Below are 23469 nucleotides of genomic sequence, written 5' to 3'. Positions count from 1 at the left end.
TGAGGCACAGATGCTGATTATTTTTCCAGCATGCTCTTTGTGGTGATCCCTGTGCTGTCTCCTTTGTTCCTGGGGATCCGATGCCTGGCTCTTGTTTCATGTTTTCCCAGTTGGTGTTTGGTCACTTCAGTGCATCCTTTAACCTTCTCTGGTTACTGGGGTGCTGCTGCCTGGGTCAGCTTTAGAAACAAACACCAAATGCTGGGACACGAGGTTGGCCTCCTGGAGCTCGGTGGTTTGGGGTCTCCATCCCTGCAAGCTCCTGGTGTTTGGGGAATGAGCTTATCCCTCAGCAGGAGCTGCTGGGCAGGGAGAGCCCGGCTGTGTGTTTGGAACAGCTCAGGATTGTTGTTCCTGCAGGAAATTCAGAGGGTGTTTGACTTTTAAAAACGAGCCCAGCACAAGGTGACTCTTGAGAATCAGGAAAATGGAGAAATATCTTTTCCAAGCCCAGGTCTTCCCACTACTCCCTCGCTTTCCAAGTTATCTGTTGCTTTATCATCCACCTCGTGTTTTACAGGCCTTGCTGGGCTTTTCCTCTGCTGTCACAATGCAGACTTGGATCCAGAGACACCAGACCTGGCCGCTTTATCCCATATCTCCAAGCAGATCCATTTATCATGAAACCCTGAAATGGGCTGAGTTGGAATGGACGTTTAGGCTCATCTCATTCTGTGGGCAGGGACACTTCCACTGTCCCAGGCTGCTCCAGGCCCTGTCCAGCCTGGCCTGGGACATTTCTAGGGATGAGGCAGCCACAGCTTCTCTGTGCACCCTGTGCCAGGGCCTCCCCACCCTCACAGGGAGAATTCCTTCCCAATATCCCATCCATCCCTGCCCTCTGCAGTGGGAAGTCATTCCCCCTTGTCCTGTCCCTCCAACCTTTGTCCAAAGTCCCTCTCCAGCTCTCCTGGAGCCCATTTAGGCTCTGGAAGGGGCTCTGAGGTCTTAACCCCTGGAAGTGCCCAAGGCCTGGCTGGACAGGGCTCAGAGCAACCTGGGATAGTGGAAGGTGTCCCTGCCCATGGCAGGGGTGGAATGGGAAGTGTTTACAGCCCCTCCCCACCCCAGCATTCCATGATTCCATAATCCTGTGTGTGTGGATGAGGAGCTGTGGGTGCCCAGGAGGCCGGAGATGGTGATTTGATGTTCAGCCAAGAGCCACACAAGGCTTCTCCATGGGGGTCTCCAGCCACACTGGTCAGCAGCAGCCATAATTCCTTCAAAACACTCCTGGGGGAGATCAAAGAGCTGTGAAAACAAATTCAACTCTGAGCTCTGTGCTCATAGAATCCCAGGATGATTTGGGCTGGAAAGAATTTTAAAGCTTGTCTCGTTCCATCCCCTGCCATGGGCAGAGGCACCTTCCACTAGACCAGGTTGCTCCAAGCCCTGTCCAGCCTGGCCTGAAACACTTTCAGGGGTGCAGCAGCACAGGGGAGTTTGCTGCTGGTTTGTGGCTATTTCAGCAACTCCTTAAGGAATTTCTCAGAACCATTAGTGGTCACTCAGGTCTGGGGGTAAGGGACAGGGGCAGGTTCCTCCAGCCCGATGTTTCCCAGGAATACTGCAGAATTTCTGGAGATATTTCAACCTTCTGAGTGGTCATGGGATGTTTCTAAGCTTTAAAGTAATTGTTTAATTAAAACAGGGTTGAGGCTTCAATAGTTTCGAGACGGAAAGGAAAACTCCTCTGTCCTGGAGCCAGTCTGGGAGAGCTGGGAATGCTGAGCTTGGAGAAGAGAAGGCTCTGGGGAGATCTTTAGAGCCCCTTATTCTGCCTAAAGAGCCTCCAGGAGATCTGGAGAGGGACTTTGGACAAGGGCCTGGAGTGCCAGGATGAGAGGGAATGGCTTCCCATTGCCAGAGGGCAGGGTTGGATGGGATATTGGGAAGGAATTGTTCCCTGTGAGGGTGGTGAGGCCCTGGCACAGGGTGTCCAGAGCAGCTGGGGCTGCACCTGGATCTCTGGAAGTGTCCAAGGCCAGGCTGGACAGGGCTTGGAGCAACCTGACAGTGGAAGGTGTCTGTGCCCATGGGAGGTTGTGGAATGGGATGGGATTTAAGATCCTCTCCAACCCAAACCATTCCAGGATTCCTTGTATGATTCTAATCTCCCACCAGGGCTGCTCTTCCTGTGCATCTCTGGTACCTTCTGGTGGGAAAAGCCACATCAGCTTCAGCCCATGTCCTGCAGCAGTGCTTGGAATTTTGTGATCCCAGGGGTAGTGTGGCTCCTGTTTTCAATATGCCGTTCCTTACCCAAGCCTTCACTTTTTTCTCCTCTGGAGGCAGTGACAGCCTCAAGTGGTTTATCCTGTGCCATTGGCTCCTGTTCCCTCTGCAGTGAGGCTGTAGCCAGCCTATGTCCCCTGTTTTATTTGAATATATTGTTTTTCCCATCATTCTTGTGGAACTACAAATGTCAGCCTAATCTCTCCTGGTTCCTGTTCTTTTTCAACAATAGCTGTTTTTTGCAAGCCTGGTGGTACAGCACTACAGCTCCTTCCTCCAGTGTTCTTCCCTTTCTCCTGATTCCCAGTGCAGTTCTCTTGCTGTATGTGATTCTGTGGTATCTAAGAATTTTCTAGGTGTCCATTGAAATAAAAAATCTCAACAAGGGAATGTGGGATCTGTGTTATCAGAGATGGCAGCGCTGGGAAGGTCAGGATGTTGGGATTCCACACAATGGGGTTGGAAGGAGGGAAGTGATGAAGAGGATGAGGATTTGATACTTCAGCTTTCCCCAGCTGTGGCTGCACAGGTCCATGGGGTGCTGGAGGCTGTTGGGGAGATATTCCTCCTGGAATACAATTCAGGAATGCAGTGCTGTGGAAAGCTAAGGGGGGTGTTGGTAGGTAAGGGGAGGTGTCCATGTTCCTTGTGGGGTGGGATGAGTGTTAAATAAAGAAAATGTGTGTATCAGGGAGATACCCATTGGGATTTAGGGTAATTTGAACAGCTCCTGTTCCATGCTTCCAGTGGCTCTCAAGCCATTGGATATTTTTGGACCTGGACTCCTCCCAGCTTTGTTGAGCTGTTGTTTGGGCCCCTTTCAACCTGTCTGAGGGGAGCTGGTTCCGTTTGGGATTTGGGAGCTATAACCACAGCCAGATGATCTGACATTGCTTCCAGCCTGCTCCTCATGTGGAGGGTCCCGTCACACTCCCAGGTCTGTGTCACATTCCCAATTTAGCCCTGGAGCTTCACGTGAACTCCTGGGGTTATTCCTGAGCTGTTTATCAGGGGATGTTGGAACTACTGAGAAATACCCTGGGTCTGGGAGCTCACCAAGGGCTGCAGCATTTCAGGAGTGGGCTAGTGGAGTTTCTGCCAAATCCCTGCAGGGTTTCTGAGCTGGCTGTTGCTGGAGGTCTAAGCCACATGCCTGTGTCAGGCCCTTCAGTTTTATCTTGCTCACTTGTACTTTAATGGATTTTCTGGTGCATCCCTGTTCAGTCCCTGGAAGGATTTGTTTCAGCAGTGACCTGGTTTCTCTTCAGAAACTTGCAGATGATCCAGGGCTTTTCCCCTTAATTATGTGTGTGGAATTCCTTTCTTGAAGTACAGCTTAATGCAGTTTTGATACAACTTTGGGAAAAAAAAAAAACACTCAAGACAGGATTTTTAGGACCTTCTGGAGCTGGAAACTGGATGCTTGTGTTTGGAAGGTGTAGGGAGTCTGACCTATCTCCTTGGAGAATTTTCAAAGCAAAAATCTAGGGTTGTGGGGAATTCCTCCCTTGGAATTCCCAGTCCAAGCTGTGTTTTGTTGCTCTTTTCCCTATAATCTCCAGCACATGGCCATGCCAAGTTGCTTCCCATCTGCTGCTCCAGGAAATCCTCTGGCTTTCTTGGGGGAAGTGGTTGGGGGAAATGGTTGGATGATAATTTCCCCCCTGTGTACCCTTTGCTTTCCCAGGGCCAGTGTAGATACACCTGGAAAGCTGCTGCAGTTTGCTCCTGCTCCAGAGGGAGAAGGAATCTGCCTGTAGGAACAGGGTTCAGGGATTGCCACCCTTGGAGATGGAATTCCAGCACTTACATGCTGAGCTTTTCCCTAAGAACTTGGGTGTTACTGGGATGTTTTTGGGATATTGCTGGGATGGCTTGGGATGTAATTGGGGGTGTCACAGGCATGGTCTGGCATGTTGCTGGGTGAGGTGTGGGGGTTTTCAGAAGCTGTGGTGCCTCCTGGCTCCATCTGGTTTCCAGAGGGAATAGTTGAACGCTTGTGGAAGGATGCATTGAGGACAGGGACATTGTGGAATTCTTGCCCAGAGTATCCATGGAGTGGGACAATCCTGGTTACAGTTGAGCTGCTCTTTGTGTCCAGGGTGGGATGAAGAGGTTCCTTGCTGCTATTTTGGGAAAAGTGAAGTTCAGGCTTCTGAAGCAGTTTTTCCACGGGGTTACGACATTCACACTGAGCTCAGCCCTGGTTTCTTGTGGCAGAACGTGATCCCCATGTGGCCGTGCTCATGGGAGCAGAAGAGAAAGGTTTGCTTCTCCTTACACAGGCAGAAATGTGCCATGAACACCCTGATTTCCATGGGTTTGAATCCACTCTCACATCTTGTGATCTTTGAGGTCTTCCTGGCTCCTTATCTAGTCCCTGCCTAAGGTCCCAGAGTTGAAGGCTTTGCCTGAGGAATCTGTAAGAATTCCAGTGTAACTATCCACTCTTGATGTGAATTTCTAGTGTGGAGCATCAGTTTGCTGTAGGCTGAAGCAGTGTTTTAGTAGCATTCAGATTCCCATTTCTTATTCCCCTACTGAAGGATTCAGCCACACTGGGTATCAACAGCACATGGAAATCTCCAGAGGTGGGAACGGAGGGTGCATGATGAAAGCTGCTGAGTTAGTCCAATATGGATCCCTTCAGGCAAATCCTTTCCAGTGGCTTGGGAAAAGGGGAATAGCAGCTTGTCTGGTGTGAACATCTGCAAGTGTTTAGAGAAACATCAAAGGACAGGAGTGAGACCTAGAGATGTTGAAATTAGCTCCAGAAAGGAAGAGTGAAATGGGAATGATTGGCTGGCATGAGACAACCTTGCAGGCATCACATTCCAGACCCCACCATGGCAGGGATACCTTCTACCAGCCCAGGGTGCTCCAAGCCCCATCCAGCCTAACCTTGGACACTTCCAGGGATGGGGCAGCCACAGCTGCTCTGGGCACCCTGTGCCAGGGGCTTGCTACAAACACAGGGAAGAATTTCTTCCCAATATCCCATCTGACCCTGCCCTCTGGCAGTGGGAAGTATTCCCCCTCATCCTGTCCTTCCAGGTCTTGTCCAAAGTCCCTCTCCAGCTCTCCTGGAGCCACTTTAGGCACTGGAAGGGGCTCTAAGGGCTCCCCAGAGTCTTCTCTTTTCCAGGCTGGACACCACCAGCTCTCCCAGCCTGGCTCCAGAGTAGAGGGGCTCCAGAATAACAGAGTCCAGGATTGTTTGGGTGGGAAGAGATCTTAAAGTTCATCTCACTCCCTGCCATGGGCAGAGACACCTTCCAACAAACCTGGTTGCTTCCAGGGATAAGGGGGCCACAGCTTCTCTGGGAATGCTGGGCCATGATCTTACAGCCCTCATGGAATTTCTTCTCAATATCCCATCTAATTCTCTTTGTCAGCAGGAAGCTGTTCCTCAGTGTCAGACTAGAGATGGGCAGTGTTAATTCTTTTTTTCTCCTGGCATTGCCTGCCTCCTGGGCCATCCCAGCAGGAGCTCCAGCCTTCCATTCCAGAGCTGGAGCTGCAGGGGAGATGTTTTTCAGTGAGTGTTAATGAGGTACCCTGTCTGGGTGGCTCTTGCCTGAGAGAGGGAACCTGGAACAACAGGAAAAACTTCTTTAGGAATAACAGCTCACTGCTTGGCCATGGCTGAGGAGCCAGTCTGGGGTACTGTGTTGGTGAGGAGACAGTTCAGAGGATGTGGGTTCCTACTTTCCCCCTCTGTAGTAAGGTGTGAGTAACCTTGGAGAAGGGAATTCCTGCTCTACCAGGCAGTGTTTGAGGTTGAGGGGGGAAGGGGAGGGGTTAAAGGAATCTGATGGAATTGGCACAGTATAGGCAGGGTTGGATCTGATGGGGTTGGTGACAGGTAGCGCAGCTTGGCTGTGGCAGGAGATTATTTTGGGATAATCTAAGGAGGAAACAACAGTAAATTATGCTGAGAAGGCAAAAGCAGACAGGTCATGTCAAAAGTCCTTTCTCAGTCTGGATTCTGGACTGTATGGGGACACTGGAGATTTGAAATCCAGTACTGGATCCTGGGAATGTGGGGGGTGGGCATGGGAAATACAAAGGATTTGTGTCCTCCCAGGGTGGAAGTGCTGAGTCCACAGAGTGTTAATGTTTTCAAACCTGACCACAAACACTGAGCAGCTCTGGGAGAGCTGGGAATGTTCACCCTGGAGAGGGGGAGGATCCAGGGAGACCTGACATCTAAACGGGCTTCAGGAGAGCTGGAGAATAACTTCAGACAAAGGCCTGGAGTGACAGGACACAGGGAATGACTTCCCACTGACAAGGGGCAATGCTAGATGGGATATTGGGAAGGGATTCTTCCCTGTGAGGGAGGTGAGGCCCTGGCCCAGTTTGCCCAGAGCAGCTGTGGCTGCCCCATCCCTGCATGCATCCAAGGCCAGACTGGATGGGGCTTGGACAAAACTGGGATAGTGAAGGTGTCCCTGCCTGTAGCAGGGGGTGAAACAGCATGGGATTTAAGGACCCTTCCAACCCAAACCATCCTGGATTTCTGTGGGTGATCTATTCCATCTGGGCTCACCTGAGTCATCTGTCCAAATCCAAGCAGGTCCAACACCATTCCTTGCCTACAGCCAGCCCAGCTCTGCAGCTCAGGGAGTCTTGAGGCCAAGGAGCCCTCAGGCAGTGCAGAGCCAGCTGAGCTGAGCTCCTGCTGCCACACAAGGTGACGTCCTGGAGTTCTGCTGACTTCAGGAACACTGTGCTGCCTTTGACGTGCTCCTGGCTGGGACAGTCATGTGGGGCAGCTCTGCTAAGCTCCATAAACCAGGAGAACTGGTGGTTTACAATTCCTGGTGTCCACTGCTCTGATCCATGCAGGATGGACATCGTTTGGGAGTGCTCTGGGATCTGGGACAAAAAACCCCCAGGAAAAACAGGGAACTTGCTGGGTTTTGCAGTCTGGAATAACTGACCCTGTTTCAAGGAGTAATTTATCTCCCCAGGATAAATGCCCCTTCTTCAAGGGATAACTGACCCCTGTCTAGGGATAACTGACCCCTGTCTAGGGATAACTGACCCACCACCAGGGATAACAGGCCCCCCAGCTCTGCAGAGGCATGGAAGCCAGGTATTGTTGGCATTCCTTGAAGGAAGGCTGTTGGGATGCAGATGTGCCTGCAACTCTGAGATTTCACCTGGGAATCACCCCGTGCCAGGAGGTCCCTTCCCACCTGGTTGTTGAAGGCCTTTCCTGCCCAGCTCTGTAATGGTGGCAGCATCTGGTGGTGCTGATGCACTGTGGCTGTCTTGGCCTGGGGTGAGGGATAGGAGCTGCTCTGTTGGATAAATCCTCATCCCAGTTCTTCAGATTTGTCTCCCACTTGGCTGCCCTTGCTGACCTCTGGAATTTGAGAAATTTCAGGGTTTTTTAGCCGATGAACTCATAGTGACTGTTGGCATCTGTAAATTAAATCTGGGAAGGATGTGGCAGGACAGCACAGTGGAATTCTACTACCAGCAGCTATGCACAATGGATATCTTACCCCAGATCCCATCAACTTCTCTGTGGGAACTGGAAAAAGCACATTCTGCTTGTCCTTTCAGTTTCGTATGGTTAACTGGATGGTTTTTGTGCTTTTCAGGTGCTGGAGAGTCTGGGAAAAGCACCATTGTGAAGCAGATGAAGTGAGTGCAGGCTGCAACCTTTGTTTTTGTGGGATAAAAAATGTGTGGTGCTCTTCTGGTTTGGCTTGGGAGTAATAAGCTGGTTTCCTTCCAGGATTATCCATGAGGATGGCTACTCAGAGGAGGAATGCAAACAGTATAAAGTGGTTGTGTACAGCAACACCATCCAATCCATCATCGCCATCATCAGAGCCATGGGGAGGCTAAAGATAGACTTTGGGGAAGTTGCCAGAGCAGTAAGTATTGCATTTATTTCCTTAGCCTGAACTTGTTAATGAACCCTGGAATTTCAGTCCAGGCCAGAATATTTTTTGCAAGATAAAGTAGCAAAAAATCTGTCATAACTTTAGTGTATTGTCATTACAAAATATCAATATTTTACTGAGGTTCTGAGTAAGAACCTTTAGTAGTTTGAATGCTAAAAAAAAAAATTAAAAAAAATCCCCAAATCTTTCTCTGAATTATTTGAATTTTTGGGAATTTTGAGTTTGAAGTTTTGGGAGATTTGAGGCCCTGCTTTTCCCCTCCCCTCTAGTTCTGTTCATTCCCTGGCCTATTTCTTGCATTTATGTCCAGCACTTTGAGCTGGAAGTCAGGAAGCCTTGATGGTTGTGGTGGGAAAGGCACAGAGTGGGAACTAGGGACTTCTAGAAATGTTCAGGAGAAAGAAATGATGTTAGCACAGTGCTGCACTGTGACTGTTTTGCCTCATGCTGCAGTTGATCCAGCCCCAGATAGTTTGAATTTATGGTCTTTATTTTGGATTTATAATTCCAAGTCCTGGCCAAAGGGCACATCTTCACTCACAGGTTCACACAGGCTGTCATTCAGCTGCTGCTTCAAATCTTCCCAGGGTTCTCTTCCACCTTTCTTGGTGCATGCTGAAGCTGAGTTGGGATCTTGGAGCTGTAACAGGGAAGATGCTGAATCCAGGTCCTTCTCAGTTACCTGCCCATGCTGAGGTGGCTTCACAAGAGCTGAATGCCACGAATTTTCACCATCCCAAAGGGCAAAAACCTTGCCAGGCTTCCCCAGGAAAAGGCCAAATGCGCCAAACCACGGAGTAACCTACAGAGATCCAGAGACCCCTCTGCATCTGGCTGTTGAGACCTCAATAGGGTGGAATTGGGATCAGCACCCTCAGCTTGGCACATGCAGGGTTTGGGGCTCAGGGAAGAGGAGCTTGTGTTATGAGGAGAATGGTAGTATAGTGAAAGGCCTCTCACAGGTCCCAGAAGGACCTGACAGGTTTGATCAGGGCAGGAATAAAAGCAGAGGGGGCTATAGGGCAGTGTGGGGTTCCCTGTCCTAATCCATTGGATAACCTGGACAAGAGCATGATCTTGCTCTGGCTTCTGAGGGGGATTTTTCATGCTCAGATCCCAATCAGTCCATCCCATCTCCTGATGAAATGTTTTATTAAGGAATCAGTCTCCCTCACTTCTGACAGCTCTAGCAGCAAAAGGCAAATCCTCAATGCTTTGGTCCTCCTCTCAGAACGCACTTTTTTTCCCTTTTCCCCAGTGCTGTGCCACACCAACAGAGGTTTTCCAAGTAAAACCTCTAGTTCAGTTCATTGGTCTGTAGCAGCACATCAGCATTCCCAACTTTTCTTGAAACATTGCACCAGATTACTGAAATCCCATGGTTTTGGAGCTGTGATCCCCATGGAAGCACTGTGCCCATCCCTGATCAGGGCTTCTCACCTCCCAGCCTGGAGCTTCTTCCCCAGAAATTCCCTTTCTGGCTGCAGGAGGTAAACAACTCGGTGACGTTTGGGAGAAAGTTGGATGGACTGGACTGTGATTAATTAGAGCAGTGATTTAATTAGTGCAGAGATGTTGCTGTTGGAGGGAAGGTGTCTGTGGGTGGATGTCCCAGAGATGTGTTCCTGTCCTGCAGGACGATGCCCGGCAGCTGTTCGTGCTGGCCGGCAGCGCGGAGGAGGGAATGATGACGGCTGAGCTGGCTGGAGTCATCAAACGCCTCTGGAGAGACCCTGGAGTGCAGGCCTGCTTCAGCAGATCCAGGGAATACCAGCTCAACGATTCTGCATCCTAGTAAGGAACCAACACCAGCTCCTGGGCTCTTTCCTGGCCCCAGAAAATTCAGCTTCCTGTCCCAGTGCCCACAATGGCCCAGGAGGGCTGGGGTGGGGTGGGACTGGGTGGGAAGGTCCTGTCTACACTGGTCTGACTGGGTGACACTGGGCTTTGAGTGCTGTTTTTCTTCTCTCTATAGAGCATTGGGGAAACCCCCACATTCCTTGTTTTGTGCCTTGGTGAATTTAATCCTGGAATGGTTTGGATTGTAAGGGACCTTCAAGATCTCATTCCACCCCCTGCCATGGGTCTGGGCACCTTCCACTATCCCATGCTGCTCCAGGCCCCTTCTAATCTGACCCTAAAGAGTTCCAGGGATAGGGCAGCCACAGCTCCTCTGGGCACCCTGTGCCAGGGCCTCTCCACTCTCACAGCGAGAGATTTCATCTAATTTTGAAAAATGTGATTTTTGACAAATTTGGTGGTTTCATGGAAGAAACTCTGGCACCTACCTTGGATCAGGAACAGTGTGTGCAGCAGGCCCAGGGCAGTGACTGTCCCTCTGTTCCTGGCACTGCTGAGACCTCACCTCCAATGCTGGGGTCAGTTTTGGGTTTCTCATGACAAGAAGGACATTGAGGGGCTGGAGCAGGGCTGGAGAAGGGGCTGGAACCCCAGGAGAGGCTGAGGGAGCTGGGAAGGGGCTCAGCCTGGAGCAAAGGAGGCTCAGGGGGACCTTGTGGCTCTGCACAGCTCCTGACAGGAGGGGACAGCCGGGCTCTGCTCCCAGGGAACAGGGACAGGAGGAGAGGGAACGGCCTCAGGCTGTGCCAGAGGAGGGTCAGGTTAGACATCAGGAGGAATTTCTCCATGGCCAGGCCTTGGCAGGGGCTGCCAAGTGAGGTGGTGGAGTTCCCATCCCTGGAGGTGTTCATGGACCAACTGGACGTGGCACTCAGTGCTCTGTTCTGGTCTTGTGACAAGGTCAGGGGTTGGATCCAGGGGGTCTTTTCCAAGCTCAGGGATTCTGTTGAAGTGGCTGGTGCTTGGTTGTGTCACCTCTGTTGTCCCTGCAAAGGGGAGCAACAGTCTTAAAATTTAAACTGCCACTTTCCTGACATTCAGCAATTTTCATAATGGGATCCCCTCACCTGGCAGGTCAATATCCCCAATTTTCTCCTTACAGCTTTCCCTTTCATCCTGTCCCTGTGCCTGGCACCTCACAGGCAACGGTGCCTCGAACTGTTCTTATTCTAAAATCTTCTTGTCCTGATCCTAAAATCAACTCAGCTACTGAACAACTGGAAGGTTCTGAGTAGATAAACAGGCTGCTAATGGAATTTTTTATTAAATGCCTAATTTTTTTTCCAAGAGCAGGTTAGTGCAGGAAGGGGAAACTGTTCCTTTGATGAGCAAAACAGTTGTTGTTTTTTTCCTCTTTTTTTTTAAACTTATATTCTTGGTCTCTCTGCAACAAATATTTGACACTCTGAAAACTCCTCTCAGCTGAAGCTTTAAACGTTGGAAAAATGACTTGGGAAGAGCTTTGTGGAGAAGTTTTAGCTGTACCACAGCTCACTGCCTGCAGGGTTTTTCTGTTCAGAGCACATTTGAGCTTGAAAATAAGGCAGAATCCTTCTTCATTTGCAGCACCTTGGCAGGGGTTTGGATCAAGGGAAAGGCTGACAGGAGTTTTCTTGGGTTTGTGCATACCTTTGCAGCAGAAAAGGAGAAAATTCAGGTTCCAAGGGAGGAAAGAAATTGATGAGGAGGGGGAAAGGAAGGAATGATTTAATGGAAAGATGGGAAGAAGAGGAAAGCTTAAGGACTTGGGCAGAGAGCAAGAATGGAGCTGAAGGAGGAACCTTGGTGTGTGTCTGGATGGCTTTGGAAGAGGAGGAAGGTGAAGGCAGCAGGAGAAATGGAGCAGATTGGGAAAAGAGGGTGTTACCTTGCTTTTGTAGGTACCTGCTTGACCCAGCTGCCTTCCAGAGGTGGGATTTTGGAGGATTCTTCCAGTTCCTGGGTATTTGCCACCCACCCATGTGCAGGTCCAGGTCTGGCTGCTGCGAGGAGCTGGCACAGCCTGGGATGGGGATGTTACACCTGGGATAAGCCACCCAGGCATTTCCTGAGAAGTGCCCCAGGAAATTCAGCTTCCTGTCCCAAAACCACAGGAAGTTGCACCAAACCAAAGTTCTGATGCATCTGCAGCTCGGCAGCTCTGCAGTTGGGAAACACCAGCAGGGGGTTGATTTCGTCATGGTAAATTCACCGTTTTAAAGGGCTGATTATTCCACAGGACTTGCAGAATTCCCAGGATTTTCCTCTTCCTCCACACATGGCTCCTGACCTGCCTTATCTTTGGTTTTCCCCAATTAATTCCCTTGTCCATACTTAGAATCATGGAATATCCTAATCTGGAAGGGACCCACAAGGATCATCAAGTCCAACTCCTGGCCTTGCACAGGACATCCCAAAACCCCACCCTGCGTTTGGGGGGATTTTTTTCCATGGATGAGAGCATTGTCCAAGTGCTCCTTGAGCTCTGCCAGTCTCGGGGTTGTGACCATTCCCTGGGAAGCTGTTCAAGTGCCCAACTACCAAGGATGTATGTGCTGCACCCCTTTTTGTGGTGGGATAGCGCAGGCTTTGTGTCACTTCTCTTGGGGATTTCATTTCCCTGTTCCTTTCATTACCTCCTACAAACAGCACTGAAACCTCAGTGTGAGCAGGTGTTAAATCTGTGCCCCATTTGCTGGTTTTCCAGCTGAAATCCAGCTTTGTGCAGGGATTCCAGACCAGTTCTGGCTCCACATCAAATTCTGAGGCTGAGATACATGGAATGAAGAGAGGAGCAGACAAGTAACTGCCTGTGAAAATCAGGTAGCATCAAGAGCAAAGCTGCTGTGGCAGAGAGCCGAGCATTTCCGCATGGAAATGTTCCAAAAACTCCCCTTCCTGCTGTTTCCTGCATCACTGGCACTTCTCCTTTGTGCAGGCAGAGATCCTGCCTGTCAGAGCACCGCCCTGGCAGGCTGGAGATGGTATGGGAGGAGAGGAGGTGGAGGATAACACTAATCCAAACAATCTCTCCTGGAATCAAGTGGTTTCCATGTTTTCTTCTTTTTTTCTTTTAAAGAAAAAGAAGCTACTTGAGTAGCTCCTGGTCCAAGCTGTTGATGTGGAAATGCTCAGTGCTTTTCCCAGCACCATCTGCTAAAACCCCCTGCAGCTACCCTAGGTTTTGTGGAATGTTGCAAACATTTATTTTTTTTAACTTGCCTTTTTTGCAATTTCCTTTTTGTCTTTGCTTCTGATGTGAGCAAGGAATCTGTGGCTCCCAGCTCTTGCCTCCAGCTGGGGCTGTGAAGGAGCATTGGGACCCCTGTGCACACCTGGGGAAGGGATCTTAAATCCCATCTGATTCCGTGGGCAGGGACACCTCCCACACATTCCCAGGGTGCTCCAAGCCCTGTCCAGCCTGGCCTTGGACACTTCCAGGGGTGGGGCAGCCACAGCTGCTCTGGGCACCCTGTGCCAGGACCTGCCCATCCTCACAGGGAACAATTCCTTCCCAAAATCCCATCTAACCATGCCCTCTGGCAGTGGGAAACCATTCCCTCTTGTCCTGTCCCTCCATGCTCTTGTCCAAAGTCCCTCTCCAGCTCTCCTGGAGTCCACTTGGGCTCTGGAAGAGGCTCTGAGGTCTCCATCTCTGGAGCCTTCTCTTCTCCAGGCTGAGCATTCCCAGCTCTCTTAGCCTGGCTCCAGAGAAGAGGGGCTCCAGAATCATGGAATCCCAGAACTAAGGGACTTTAAAGCTCATCTTGTTCCACCCCCTGCCAGGCAGGGACACCTTCCACTAGCCCAGCTTGCTCCAAGCCTGGTCCATCCTAACTTTGGAAACTTCCAGGGATGGGGCAACCACAGCTTCTCTGGGCATTCCATTCCAGGGCTTCACCCCACTCACAGATAGGAATTCCTTCCCAATATCCACCCTAAACCCCTGTTTGGGGTGTAGCAGGGTGAATGTGAAGGATATTTCCATTTCACATGTCTCCAGATTTTTAGGATATGTCACCAAGCACATAATGCTTTAAAGTGTTTTTGTTCCTAGTATTCATACTTTTCCCGGATTTCAGGCAGATCCCAGCTTGTGGAAGCTGTAGGTAATTATCTGCAGTCTCATGGGCAATTAGCACAGTTCTTGATCAACCCTCCTCTAGTCCTGCACGTCTCCTTGTGTTCCCAAATGCCAGTTCTGGCCTAAATTCTCTGACATGATGCTGGATAAAACCTAATTATTTCTAAGTGGGGTTTTTCCTTCTCCTCCTTTTCTCCCCTCCTTTTTTCCCTCACCCTCTTTTTTTTTCCTCCCCTCCTCTTCCACTGCTTTTTTCCCCTCCCCTCTTTTCCCCCCTTTCCTCTTTTTCCCATCCTCTTCTTCCTCCCTCCCCCCTAAAGGCCTTTCAGAGCCATTTATGTCTTTGAAATCCTTCTCAGCACCAAAAGGAGTGAATTGGAAGGAAAATCCCCATTGCAGGGTTGCTGTGAGCAGGATGAGGAGGGGAGCTCTGTTATCCCATTCATTTCCCAGCATCCCTGCCCTGCTGTCCCTGCTTCCTGGAGCTGTCTGGGTGTGGATGAGACAGGACTGGCGTGGTTCCTGACCACGCTGGAATTCCCAGTGCAGTGTGATCAGAGAGCTGGGAATGCTCAGCCTGGAGAAGAGATCTGAGGTCTCCCTTAGATCTCCAAGTACCTAGAGCTGCAAGGGGGCTTTGGACAAGGCCTGAGGGACAGGACACAGGGAATGGCTCCCACTGCAGAGGGTAGGGATGGATGGGATATTGGGAAGGAATTGTTCCCTGGGAGGGTGGGCAGGCCCTGGCACAGTGTGCCCAGAGCAGCTGTGGCTGCTCCTTCCCTGGGACCACCCAAGGCCAGGCTGGATGGGGCTTGGAGCAGCCTGGGACAGTGGAAGGTGTCCCTGCCATGGCAGGGGTGGGATGAGATCAGTTTTAAGGTCCCTTCCTGTTGCATTAAGCCCTTTTCTGACCCAGAGATGGGGCAACTGAGAGGTGTTTTAAAAACTTCTATTTTCAGTCTCATTTGAAGGGTGAGACAATACAGGTGTTACAGTTCACACCATTACCATCAGAAACCAACTATTTCCTAATTACAATACACTATAACCATTTCTTAGCTTATCAGCTTTAGCCACACCATACTATGAATACCTTAAAACAAATCATTTAAAATTACCCATTGTAAGTCTTACTACAATGTATCTTTTATAGTTTTATTTCTCAAAAATAACTAATCTTATTTACAAAACCATCCTTTGAAACTTATTTCTAGTTCCATATCTCTCTCAACAATGTTTATTTTGTTCCATGGCATTTCTAAGTTAGCATTTCTTATCTCAAAATTTACTTAGAGTTACACATTATGTGATCCTTCTGTCAGGCTTTAAGAATTTTCTATAAATCCATTTCCCACATCTTCCCTCCCAAACCATCCTGGAATTCTGGGATTCAGTGATCTCTGCACATGCTGGCCTTGTGCCAGCCTGGCACAGGATGTCCGAGGAATGCTTGGAGAGTCAGCAGGACAAACGAGTGTCACTGTAGGTCTGATCAGCACTTTTTTTGCACTTAGGACCTCATTTTAAGCATGAAAAAAAGAAGGAAAACAAACCCAAGTTGCCTTTTAGGAAGCTTGTGGTGTTGAAGGATGAGGAGTAGCTGTCTCTGTAAACACAGGGATCCCAGGTGGGGAAGGAGGGATGCAGCCTCAGGCTGAAGGAGGTGATGGGAAGGGATTGGAAGTGCATGGGATGAGGGGAGACACAGCAAGGTCGGTGTTTGCTCTCAGAGCTGTTTGTGGGGTGTCTCCGTGGCAGCTGGGGGCCAGGAGCCACTGGGAACAAAGAGATTCAGACTCTGCTTTTCCAGCTTTTTGGGCTATCCTTTTCAAGTTCCACTTCATCTGAAATACAAGTGGCACTAGCTGGGCTCTGCAGCCTGGATTTTTGGGAGGGCACACACTTGGCAGGACTGCCAGGGTTTCCCAGAAATCCCCTTTGCTGGGTTTTCCAACTGCTTATATTTCCATGGGATTTGCCCTTTAGATCTCCCTGGAATTAGTCTGGCACAGTTTATTGTTTCAGGCAGCACCACTGAATTTGATATGCTTTATTCCCTGATTGAGTTTGTTTGCCAGCTCCATTCCCTCCTCCCTGCTTGCTCCCAAAGCTTTAATTAAGAATTGTACCACTTTCAGTGCTCAAACTTCCAACTGGCTGTTGGGAGCAGGTGCTTCACAGCTTCACCTTGGGCTTGTCAGTGCTGGGATAAGCGTGGGACTTTATCTTAAGGGACTTTTCAGCCCAAACAATTGCATGATTTATCATATCAGTGGTGTGACCTGTATCAAAGCCAGGCTTTGAGGAGCTGCTGGGTCAGTTCTTAGCATTCCCACTGGCTTCTGATACACTGTGTCTCAGCTAAACTTATCCTGATAGGAGAAAGAGGAGAAAAAAAAAATCAAAAAAAATCTGGGCAAGTTACTGCCTCAGCAGAAATATTACTTGGTAGAAGCTGAGGAAGGTACATACCTTCCAAATCATGTTGTACTAAACTGAAACTAAAGCCAGGTCCAGCACTGGTCACACAGCAGGTCACAAACCTGCCATCCTTCTGGAGCTGAGAGAGGGATGAGAGGACTGGCTCTTTCCGGACTAAATCCTCTCTCAGATCCTGGCTCTGTGGGAAAAGCCCTGTGGCACTGGGCAAGTTGTGGCAGATCACTGGAATCTGGAGTTTGCAAACAGGGCAGGGCTCTGCAAGTCCTGGCCAGGGCAATGCTGGAGCTGTTGGAGGAGGGATGTGTTGCTGGGGTTCCTAGCACAGCCTCCAGGCACATGGGAAGAAGCAATTCCTGGATGACAATGGATCTGTGATAATAATATGTGATTTGGGAGGGTTTGTTACACCCATCAGAGCCCTGGTGCCCCTGAACCCACGCAGTGACACAGGGCTGGGGTGATTAAAACCTGCTCCCAAGAAAGAACACAGCCTGTGCCATCCCAGCAGAGCTGTGGGATCCATCTTATCTTTGTCAGAGCAGGAGGGAGGACGAGCTCAGAGGTGTTGCTGGCTGGAGTGGGATTTCTGATCCTGCTGGGAATTATCTGTACCTTGTGCTGGTGTGCCTGAGAGCTGAACTCCAAAAGGAATGTGTTGGGGCTGGAATCAGTTGAGGTCTTGGTGGGAGAATTTCTGTAAGGATGTGGCTTCTTCCAGGCCTGTGTCCTTAGAGTCAGCTTGTTGGAGAAGGAGGTGACTGGATCTGCCTGGTTTGGGATGGTTTTTAAGGCTTCATCCCTCCCTCCTGGCTCCTTTGACGCATCCCTGCCCTTCAACAGGAAACCCTTGGATTTATTGCCTTGTGCTTTGAAGCGAGAGACCTTGACTGTGGATTGCCCTGGGAGATCCAGCCCTGGCAGGGCTCTGCATTCCCTCCCTACCCTCCCCTGCCAGCTCAGCTCCACCAGCATTACCTCCAAGGTCATCCAGGGAGGGGTTAAAATCCCCAGACCCCCAAAACATCCCTCAAGACAGCCCCAGGGGGTTGTTTGCTTCGAGGGCTGTGCTGTGTGAGGGAGATAAATAAATTCTGCGCTTTGTTCTGCAGTTTATAAAAGATTCATGGTGAGGCAGCCGACTAAAAAAAGCTTCTTGTGTTGTCTCTTCTGGTTTAGTTACCTAAATGACTTGGATAGAATATCCCAGCCGACCTACATTCCGACTCAGCAGGATGTGCTGCGGACCAGAGTGAAAACTACAGGAATTGTGGAGACTCACTTCACCTTCAAGGACCTGTACTTCAAGTGAGTGAAGGGCTCTGCCCATGCCCTGCTCTGGGGGCACATCCCACACTTGCTCCTGGTTTAACTGTCCTCCTTCCCTCCGTTATCCCTCTCCGCTGGCATCGCTCACTGGAGAGACCAGTTTGACTTTGATTTGCCTTCTGTTCTTTTCAGCTGCTTTTATGTTGGAATCGCAGACACAGGTACTGACTGCTCGTTTCCAGGATCCAATCCCAAAAATAATACTAAAAGGACACTGACTGGAGTTTGAGTTTGAGTTTAACCCTTTCCTCGGAGCAGAGGAACCGAGCTGTATCCGTAGCAAGGCTGTGGCTCCGGGATGCATGGTGTGCTCCATGTGTTCCTCTGGGAATTGCCAGCCTGTGCCTGGCACTGCAGGGGCTGGGACTTCCCTGTCCCCTCTGCTGATCCAGTCCCTGCCAGGCTGTGGATCCAGCCTGCTCCTGGCAGTGTCCCTTTACATGTCACTAACGAGCTTCCTCTAACCTCAGAGTGGCTCCCGCCGCCTCCGTAGGCTGAGGCTGCATCCCTCGTCCCTCACCTCAGATCCCTGAAGCTCCCCTTCCTGCTGCTTAGGACTTCCTTGCTTCAGATCCCACGTGTGCTCCTGACAAACAGCTGGAGATCCCCACAGCATTCCTGTGCTGGAGGGTGTAGGACAGTGCAGTGCCTGTGGCTCAGCCCCCTTCCCTCTGTCTGTGCCAATGGTTTGGAGTCTTTCCTGCTCCCATTCCTAAAAATTGTGTGTTTGCTTATTTACAAACAGGCTGTGAAACACTTTGATGGAGTTGCAGCAAAAATCCAAGGGGTGCTTCTAAAATCCAAGGGTTTTACAGGATCCCAGATTGGTTTGGATTGGATGGGACCTTAAATCCCATTCAGTCCCACGCCCCTGCCATGGGCAGGGACACCTTCAACTATGCCATGTTGCTCCAAGCCCCGTCCAACCTGGACAATTCCAGGGATGGAGCAGGCACAGCTGCTCTGGGCACCCTGTGCAGGGTCTCAGCACCCTCACAGGGAAGGATTTTTTCCCATCCATCCCTGCCCTCTGCTTGTTCTGTCCCTCCAGGCCTTGTCCCAAATCTCTCCAGCTCTCATGGAGCCCCTTTAGGCACAGTAAGGACTCTCAGGTCTCTCTGGAGCCTTCTCCTTCCCAGTTCTCCTGCATCTGGAGCAGAGGGGCTCCAGTCATTGGAGCATCTCTGTGGTCTCCTCTGGAGAAGGAAACTTTTGCAGTTTTTGGGAGAACAGCATTTTGGCCTCCAACTGTGCAATTTAACAACATTTTAAACAAAAAGGCCAAAATACTCAGCATCATTGATTTATTTATGCAGCTTCTGGTCCATCCAGGGAATAACTTGTCTTCCTGTGGTGATGGATCAGGATTAGCATATCCAGTGTGTTCTTTAATCATCTCCACCCTCCTTCCTGATCCTGCCCAGAGCCATTGATCATGTGCAGGGCCCCAGACACACGAGGTGCTGTCCCAGAGGGATTTGCTCCACAAAGGGAAGCATTAATCCATCAGAAACCCTGGTGCTGCCAGCTCTGCTGTGATATTCCATCTCAGACATGAATAATGGGATGGGGAAGCTGCAGTGATTGGAATTGGGATGAGCTGAGTTGTCAGGGATGCTCTTCCTTCATGAATCTCTCTGTGCTAATGGCAAATGATTCAAGCCATGGAAAGATCCTGGGTTCTCACAGGTTTCCCTCTTTCCTTCTAGACCAGAGGGTTAAATACAAGATGGGAGTTAGTTTGGGATCATGAAATCCCCCTTGGACAGCTTCTTGTCTGCTCTGGGAACAAATCAATATCTATGACTTAATAACTCAGATATGAATTTGATTTAATTAAATCCCAATCCTGGGCTTTCATCAAAATACTTGGATGAGCAGGGGGGCTGGAACTACCTGTGCCACAAATTCCTATTTAATTGGAAATGAATTCAATTTATACAGAAATTCCATAAGCAACTGCTCAGCCTTTAACCTCTGGTACCTCAGATTATTTTTAATAAATGAAATTATTTATTAACCCCCTTAATCTCCTCCTGGGTCCCAGCAGGAGCTTGCAGGTAGTGTGTTCCCAATAACCCATTTCCCTGGAAGTGCTGTGAGAAAGTGTTTGGAGTCCAGTCAAGCAAATGAGTTGTTGCTAAGGAGGTAGGAAAGAGAACAAAATCAGCAGAGCTCTGGATGGTGACTTCCAGTTCTTCCTGCTGAAAACCAAACTCATGGAATGGTTTGGCTTGGAAGGGATATTAAATCTCACCCAGGGACACCTGGAACCAGACAGGCAGGGACATTTTCCACTAGCCCAGGTTGCTGCAAGCTCTGTCCATCCTAGCTTGAAAGAAAATAGAGAATACTGATTCAAAATCCCCTCTCCCAAGAAGGGAATTTTAAACCCCCTCTCCTGGGGAAAGCTCCCAAAACCCTGTGTGTTCCCAACCCCTGCTCAGCCTCCCCATCCCTGGGAGCACCACGGGGGCCGGGCAGGAGGGTGTGCCCAGCTCCTGAGCCACCTCTCCTGCCTCTGCCAGGATGTTCGACGTGGGAGGGCAGCGCTCGGAGCGGAAGAAGTGGATCCACTGCTTCGAGGGGGTGACAGCCATCATTTTCTGTGTGGCCCTGAGCGACTACGACCTGGTGTTGGCTGAGGATGAGGAGATGGTGAGTGTTGTGGGATTTATGGCTGCATGGAAGGGAGCTGGGAGCATCCTAGCTGCATGCTGCACCAGGCTGGAATGTTCCTGGCATATTCCTCCTATTAAATTGTCTGAGAGCTGCAAGGATGAGCACTCTTTGGATAAGCCAGTGGAATCTTGCCCCCACAAAGTGATAAATACAACCCCATCCATGAGGTTTTCACCTTCCTGGTTGCTGGGAGGTTCCTGGAGTTGTTGTCATGCCTTGTTCTCTACATGTGAGTCCAGGAAGGAACAGGAGGAGGTGACCTGTCCTCTGTTCTCTTCCTGGGGCAATGGCAGTGAGGATATGGTAGTGACACCTCAATTTTGAGTCTGGCCTGTGCAGCAGAGCTTCTGTCCCCCATCCCACCCTTCCCTAACATCTCCCCTGTTGGATTTCCTTTTCCAGAACCGGATGCATGAGAGTATGAAACTCTTTGACAGCATCTGTAACAACAAATGGTTCACAGACACCTCCATCATTCTCTTCCTGAACAAGAAAGACCTGTTTGAGGAGAAGATTAAGAAGAGCCCACTAACAATCTGCTACCCAGAGTACACAGGTAGGCTGGGATCACTGGCACCATGGGATCATCTGTGTCACTGGGCCAGCAGTGAGTGAGTCAGAGCATTGCACAACCCAGAGTCAGTTAGAAACTTTTCCCCCAATTCCTTCCCTGTGCCTCCTGGACACTTCTGGCCTGTTCAGTTGGCTGGTAGCTTGTTTTCTTGGAACAGCTGTGGTTGGGAACAGCCTTTGTCCTTCCCTGGAATAAAGTGTTGCACTCCAACAAATCAAGGTAACTTCCCCATTTCCACACCTAACTGGGACAATAATTCCATTTAAATTCAATTTTAGAGGCTGTGGAACTTAACCACATCTTGCTTTGGCTCCTGTCCACCCTGGAATGTTGGTGTTCAGCGTGGATTGTTCCAGAACCCATCCCTGCTGTGGTTCCACACAGGTGGAAGGTTTTACCTGGGCACTGCTTGAGGCATTTACATGTTTAAAAAATCCTGTAAATCTCTTCAAACCTGTTGATTTCTGTGATTCCCAGAGAAGCTGTGGATTCCCTGTCCCTGGAAATACTTGAGGCTAGGCTGGACGGGGCTGGGAGCAACCTGGTGTAGTGCAAGATGTCCCTATTCATGGCAGGGGGTGGAACGAGATGGGATTGAAGGTCCCTTCCAGCCCATGACTCCCATGATTTGTTACTCTTTGAGGAGCCTGGCTGTCCCAGCACATAGCAATCCCTGGATCCCATGTCCAGGGTCACTGCCAGAGAATAGACTTCAGGTCTTCCAGAAGGAGTTAATGGTGGATTTGGATTTGTAGATGGATAAGGCAGATGGTTGCAAGCAGCTTAATATGGACTTAAAACTCTCGTGAGCCGGTGGGCAAAGCCAGGGATCTTCTCCTTTCCAGGCTCCAACACGTACGAGGAGGCAGCTGCCTACATCCAGTGCCAGTTTGAGGATCTGAACCGGAGGAAGGACACCAAGGAGATCTACACCCACTTCACCTGCGCCACCGACACCAAGAACGTCCAGTTCGTCTTCGACGCCGTCACCGACGTCATCATCAAAAACAACCTCAAGGAATGTGGGCTCTACTGAGAGGTAAATCCAGCTCCAGCTGTCCCGCTGGGAACAGCTCTCTCTGCTCCCTTCTACATTCCTGGTTTCCTTCCCAGTGTTTCTGCCTGGTGAGCCCCAGCCTCTTGCTGCCTCGTGGGGACAGCGACGAGCGTGACCCAGGAGCAGAGAACATGTGGAATCCTGGAATTCTTTAGCACAATCTTCTGTCTTAGGGACCTTTTATTGCTGTGGGATGTGGAATTAGGGCACAGTGAAGCCACATAGTGGGAGTAGATCCTCCTGGCATCGTTGGACGGCGTGATCTCCGGGATGTGCGGTGGATTCCAGCTGGATTCCAGACCTTGGATATGTAGCTTTCTCTCTTCCTTTGGTTAACAAGCCACCACTAGTCTGTTTTTAAGGTTATTTTTTTTTTCCATCGAGAAAACTATAACTTTACTAAACTTTATTTCTTTATTTGCAAACCTTGTTTTAAAAATAATAATAATTAAAAAAGCAACAAAAAAAAAATCACTTAACTATGCACATGTGAGCAGATCCTGCAGAAAATATTCCTCTTAGCAGGAATTCCTTGTTTTTAACACTTGCTATGGCCAGGATTTAATATTTCTGCAGCTACTAAGGGATCCTTAGAGCTTCGGCTTTTTTTTCCATGTGTGATTTGTTACCATCCTGCTCCCCCCAAGCTTTGGGAAAGGCTCCTGCAGCAGAAGGAGGGTTTAGGTTCTTTTGGGGGTTTGAGCCCAGTTTTATGCCAGTATGGGAAGGGATTTGTGCTCAGCATAATCCTAGCTTGGTGGGGAGAGGAGCTGAGCCCTCACTGGGGGAAAAACTGCTGCTTCCCAGCTCCCAAACCACTGAATCCTGTGCATTTTTTGAGATGAAAACAGTGCTGCCTTTCCCATGGCCCTCCCTGCCCAGCCCTGTCCTGAGCATGCCTTTACTTTGTCTGTGTGGTGCCAAATCCCTGTTTCCCTCTAGTGCCATCCCTAACCAGTCTTACATTCCTTTGCTGATCCATGATTGCATCCAGACTCCTCCCAGTTTGTCATGTGTACAGTTGGATCTGTTAGACTTGTTGGCAGTATTAAAATGGTGAGTAAAGATTGTAGCCTTTTCTCCACTTTATTCTTCCTTTTCCCAGGAGTGTTCCCAGCTTTTGTGCTTTGCTGAAGAAGGAAAGGAAGAGCTTTGATGGGAATTGGGTGGAATTATCTGGACAGGGAAGTTCTTTGTGCTTTATCACCCACCACTGGTGCTGGTGTGCTGCTCCCAAAGTCTTGAGTCGTGCTGGCACAGCTGGAACATGCCAGGAATCCCATTGCCCATGGGATTTTTGGCT

The 23469-nt window shown here is 49.8% G+C and overlaps 1 protein-coding gene across 1 annotated transcript in view; it reads left to right on the top strand.

Annotated features, from left to right (window-relative positions):
* GNAI3 (G protein subunit alpha i3) overlaps window positions 1–23231 on the top strand; it is a 28669-nt gene extending 5438 nt beyond the window's left edge. Inside the window, exons 2-9 of the mRNA XM_021527650.4 lie at window positions 7851–7893; window positions 7988–8129; window positions 9796–9953; window positions 17704–17832; window positions 20382–20511; window positions 20938–21091; window positions 21955–22148; window positions 22223–23231. Of these exons, the coding sequence (XP_021383325.1) occupies window positions 7851–7893; window positions 7988–8129; window positions 9796–9953; window positions 17704–17832; window positions 20382–20511; window positions 20938–21091; window positions 21955–22145 (947 nt within the window). The 3' untranslated portion in view covers window positions 22146–22148; window positions 22223–23231. The remainder of the gene's footprint in view (window positions 1–7850; window positions 7894–7987; window positions 8130–9795; window positions 9954–17703; window positions 17833–20381; window positions 20512–20937; window positions 21092–21954; window positions 22149–22222) is intronic.
* The last annotated feature ends 238 nt before the right edge of the window (window positions 23232–23469 follow it).

The sequence above is a fragment of the Lonchura striata genome, chromosome 26, assembly GCF_050655825.1.
Source record: "Lonchura striata isolate lonStrDom1 chromosome 26, ASM5065582v1, whole genome shotgun sequence".
Taxonomy (NCBI): domain Eukaryota; kingdom Metazoa; phylum Chordata; class Aves; order Passeriformes; family Estrildidae; genus Lonchura; species Lonchura striata.
Note: the sequence above shows the minus strand (reverse complement) of the source record. Positions and strands in the feature narration are given on the sequence as shown.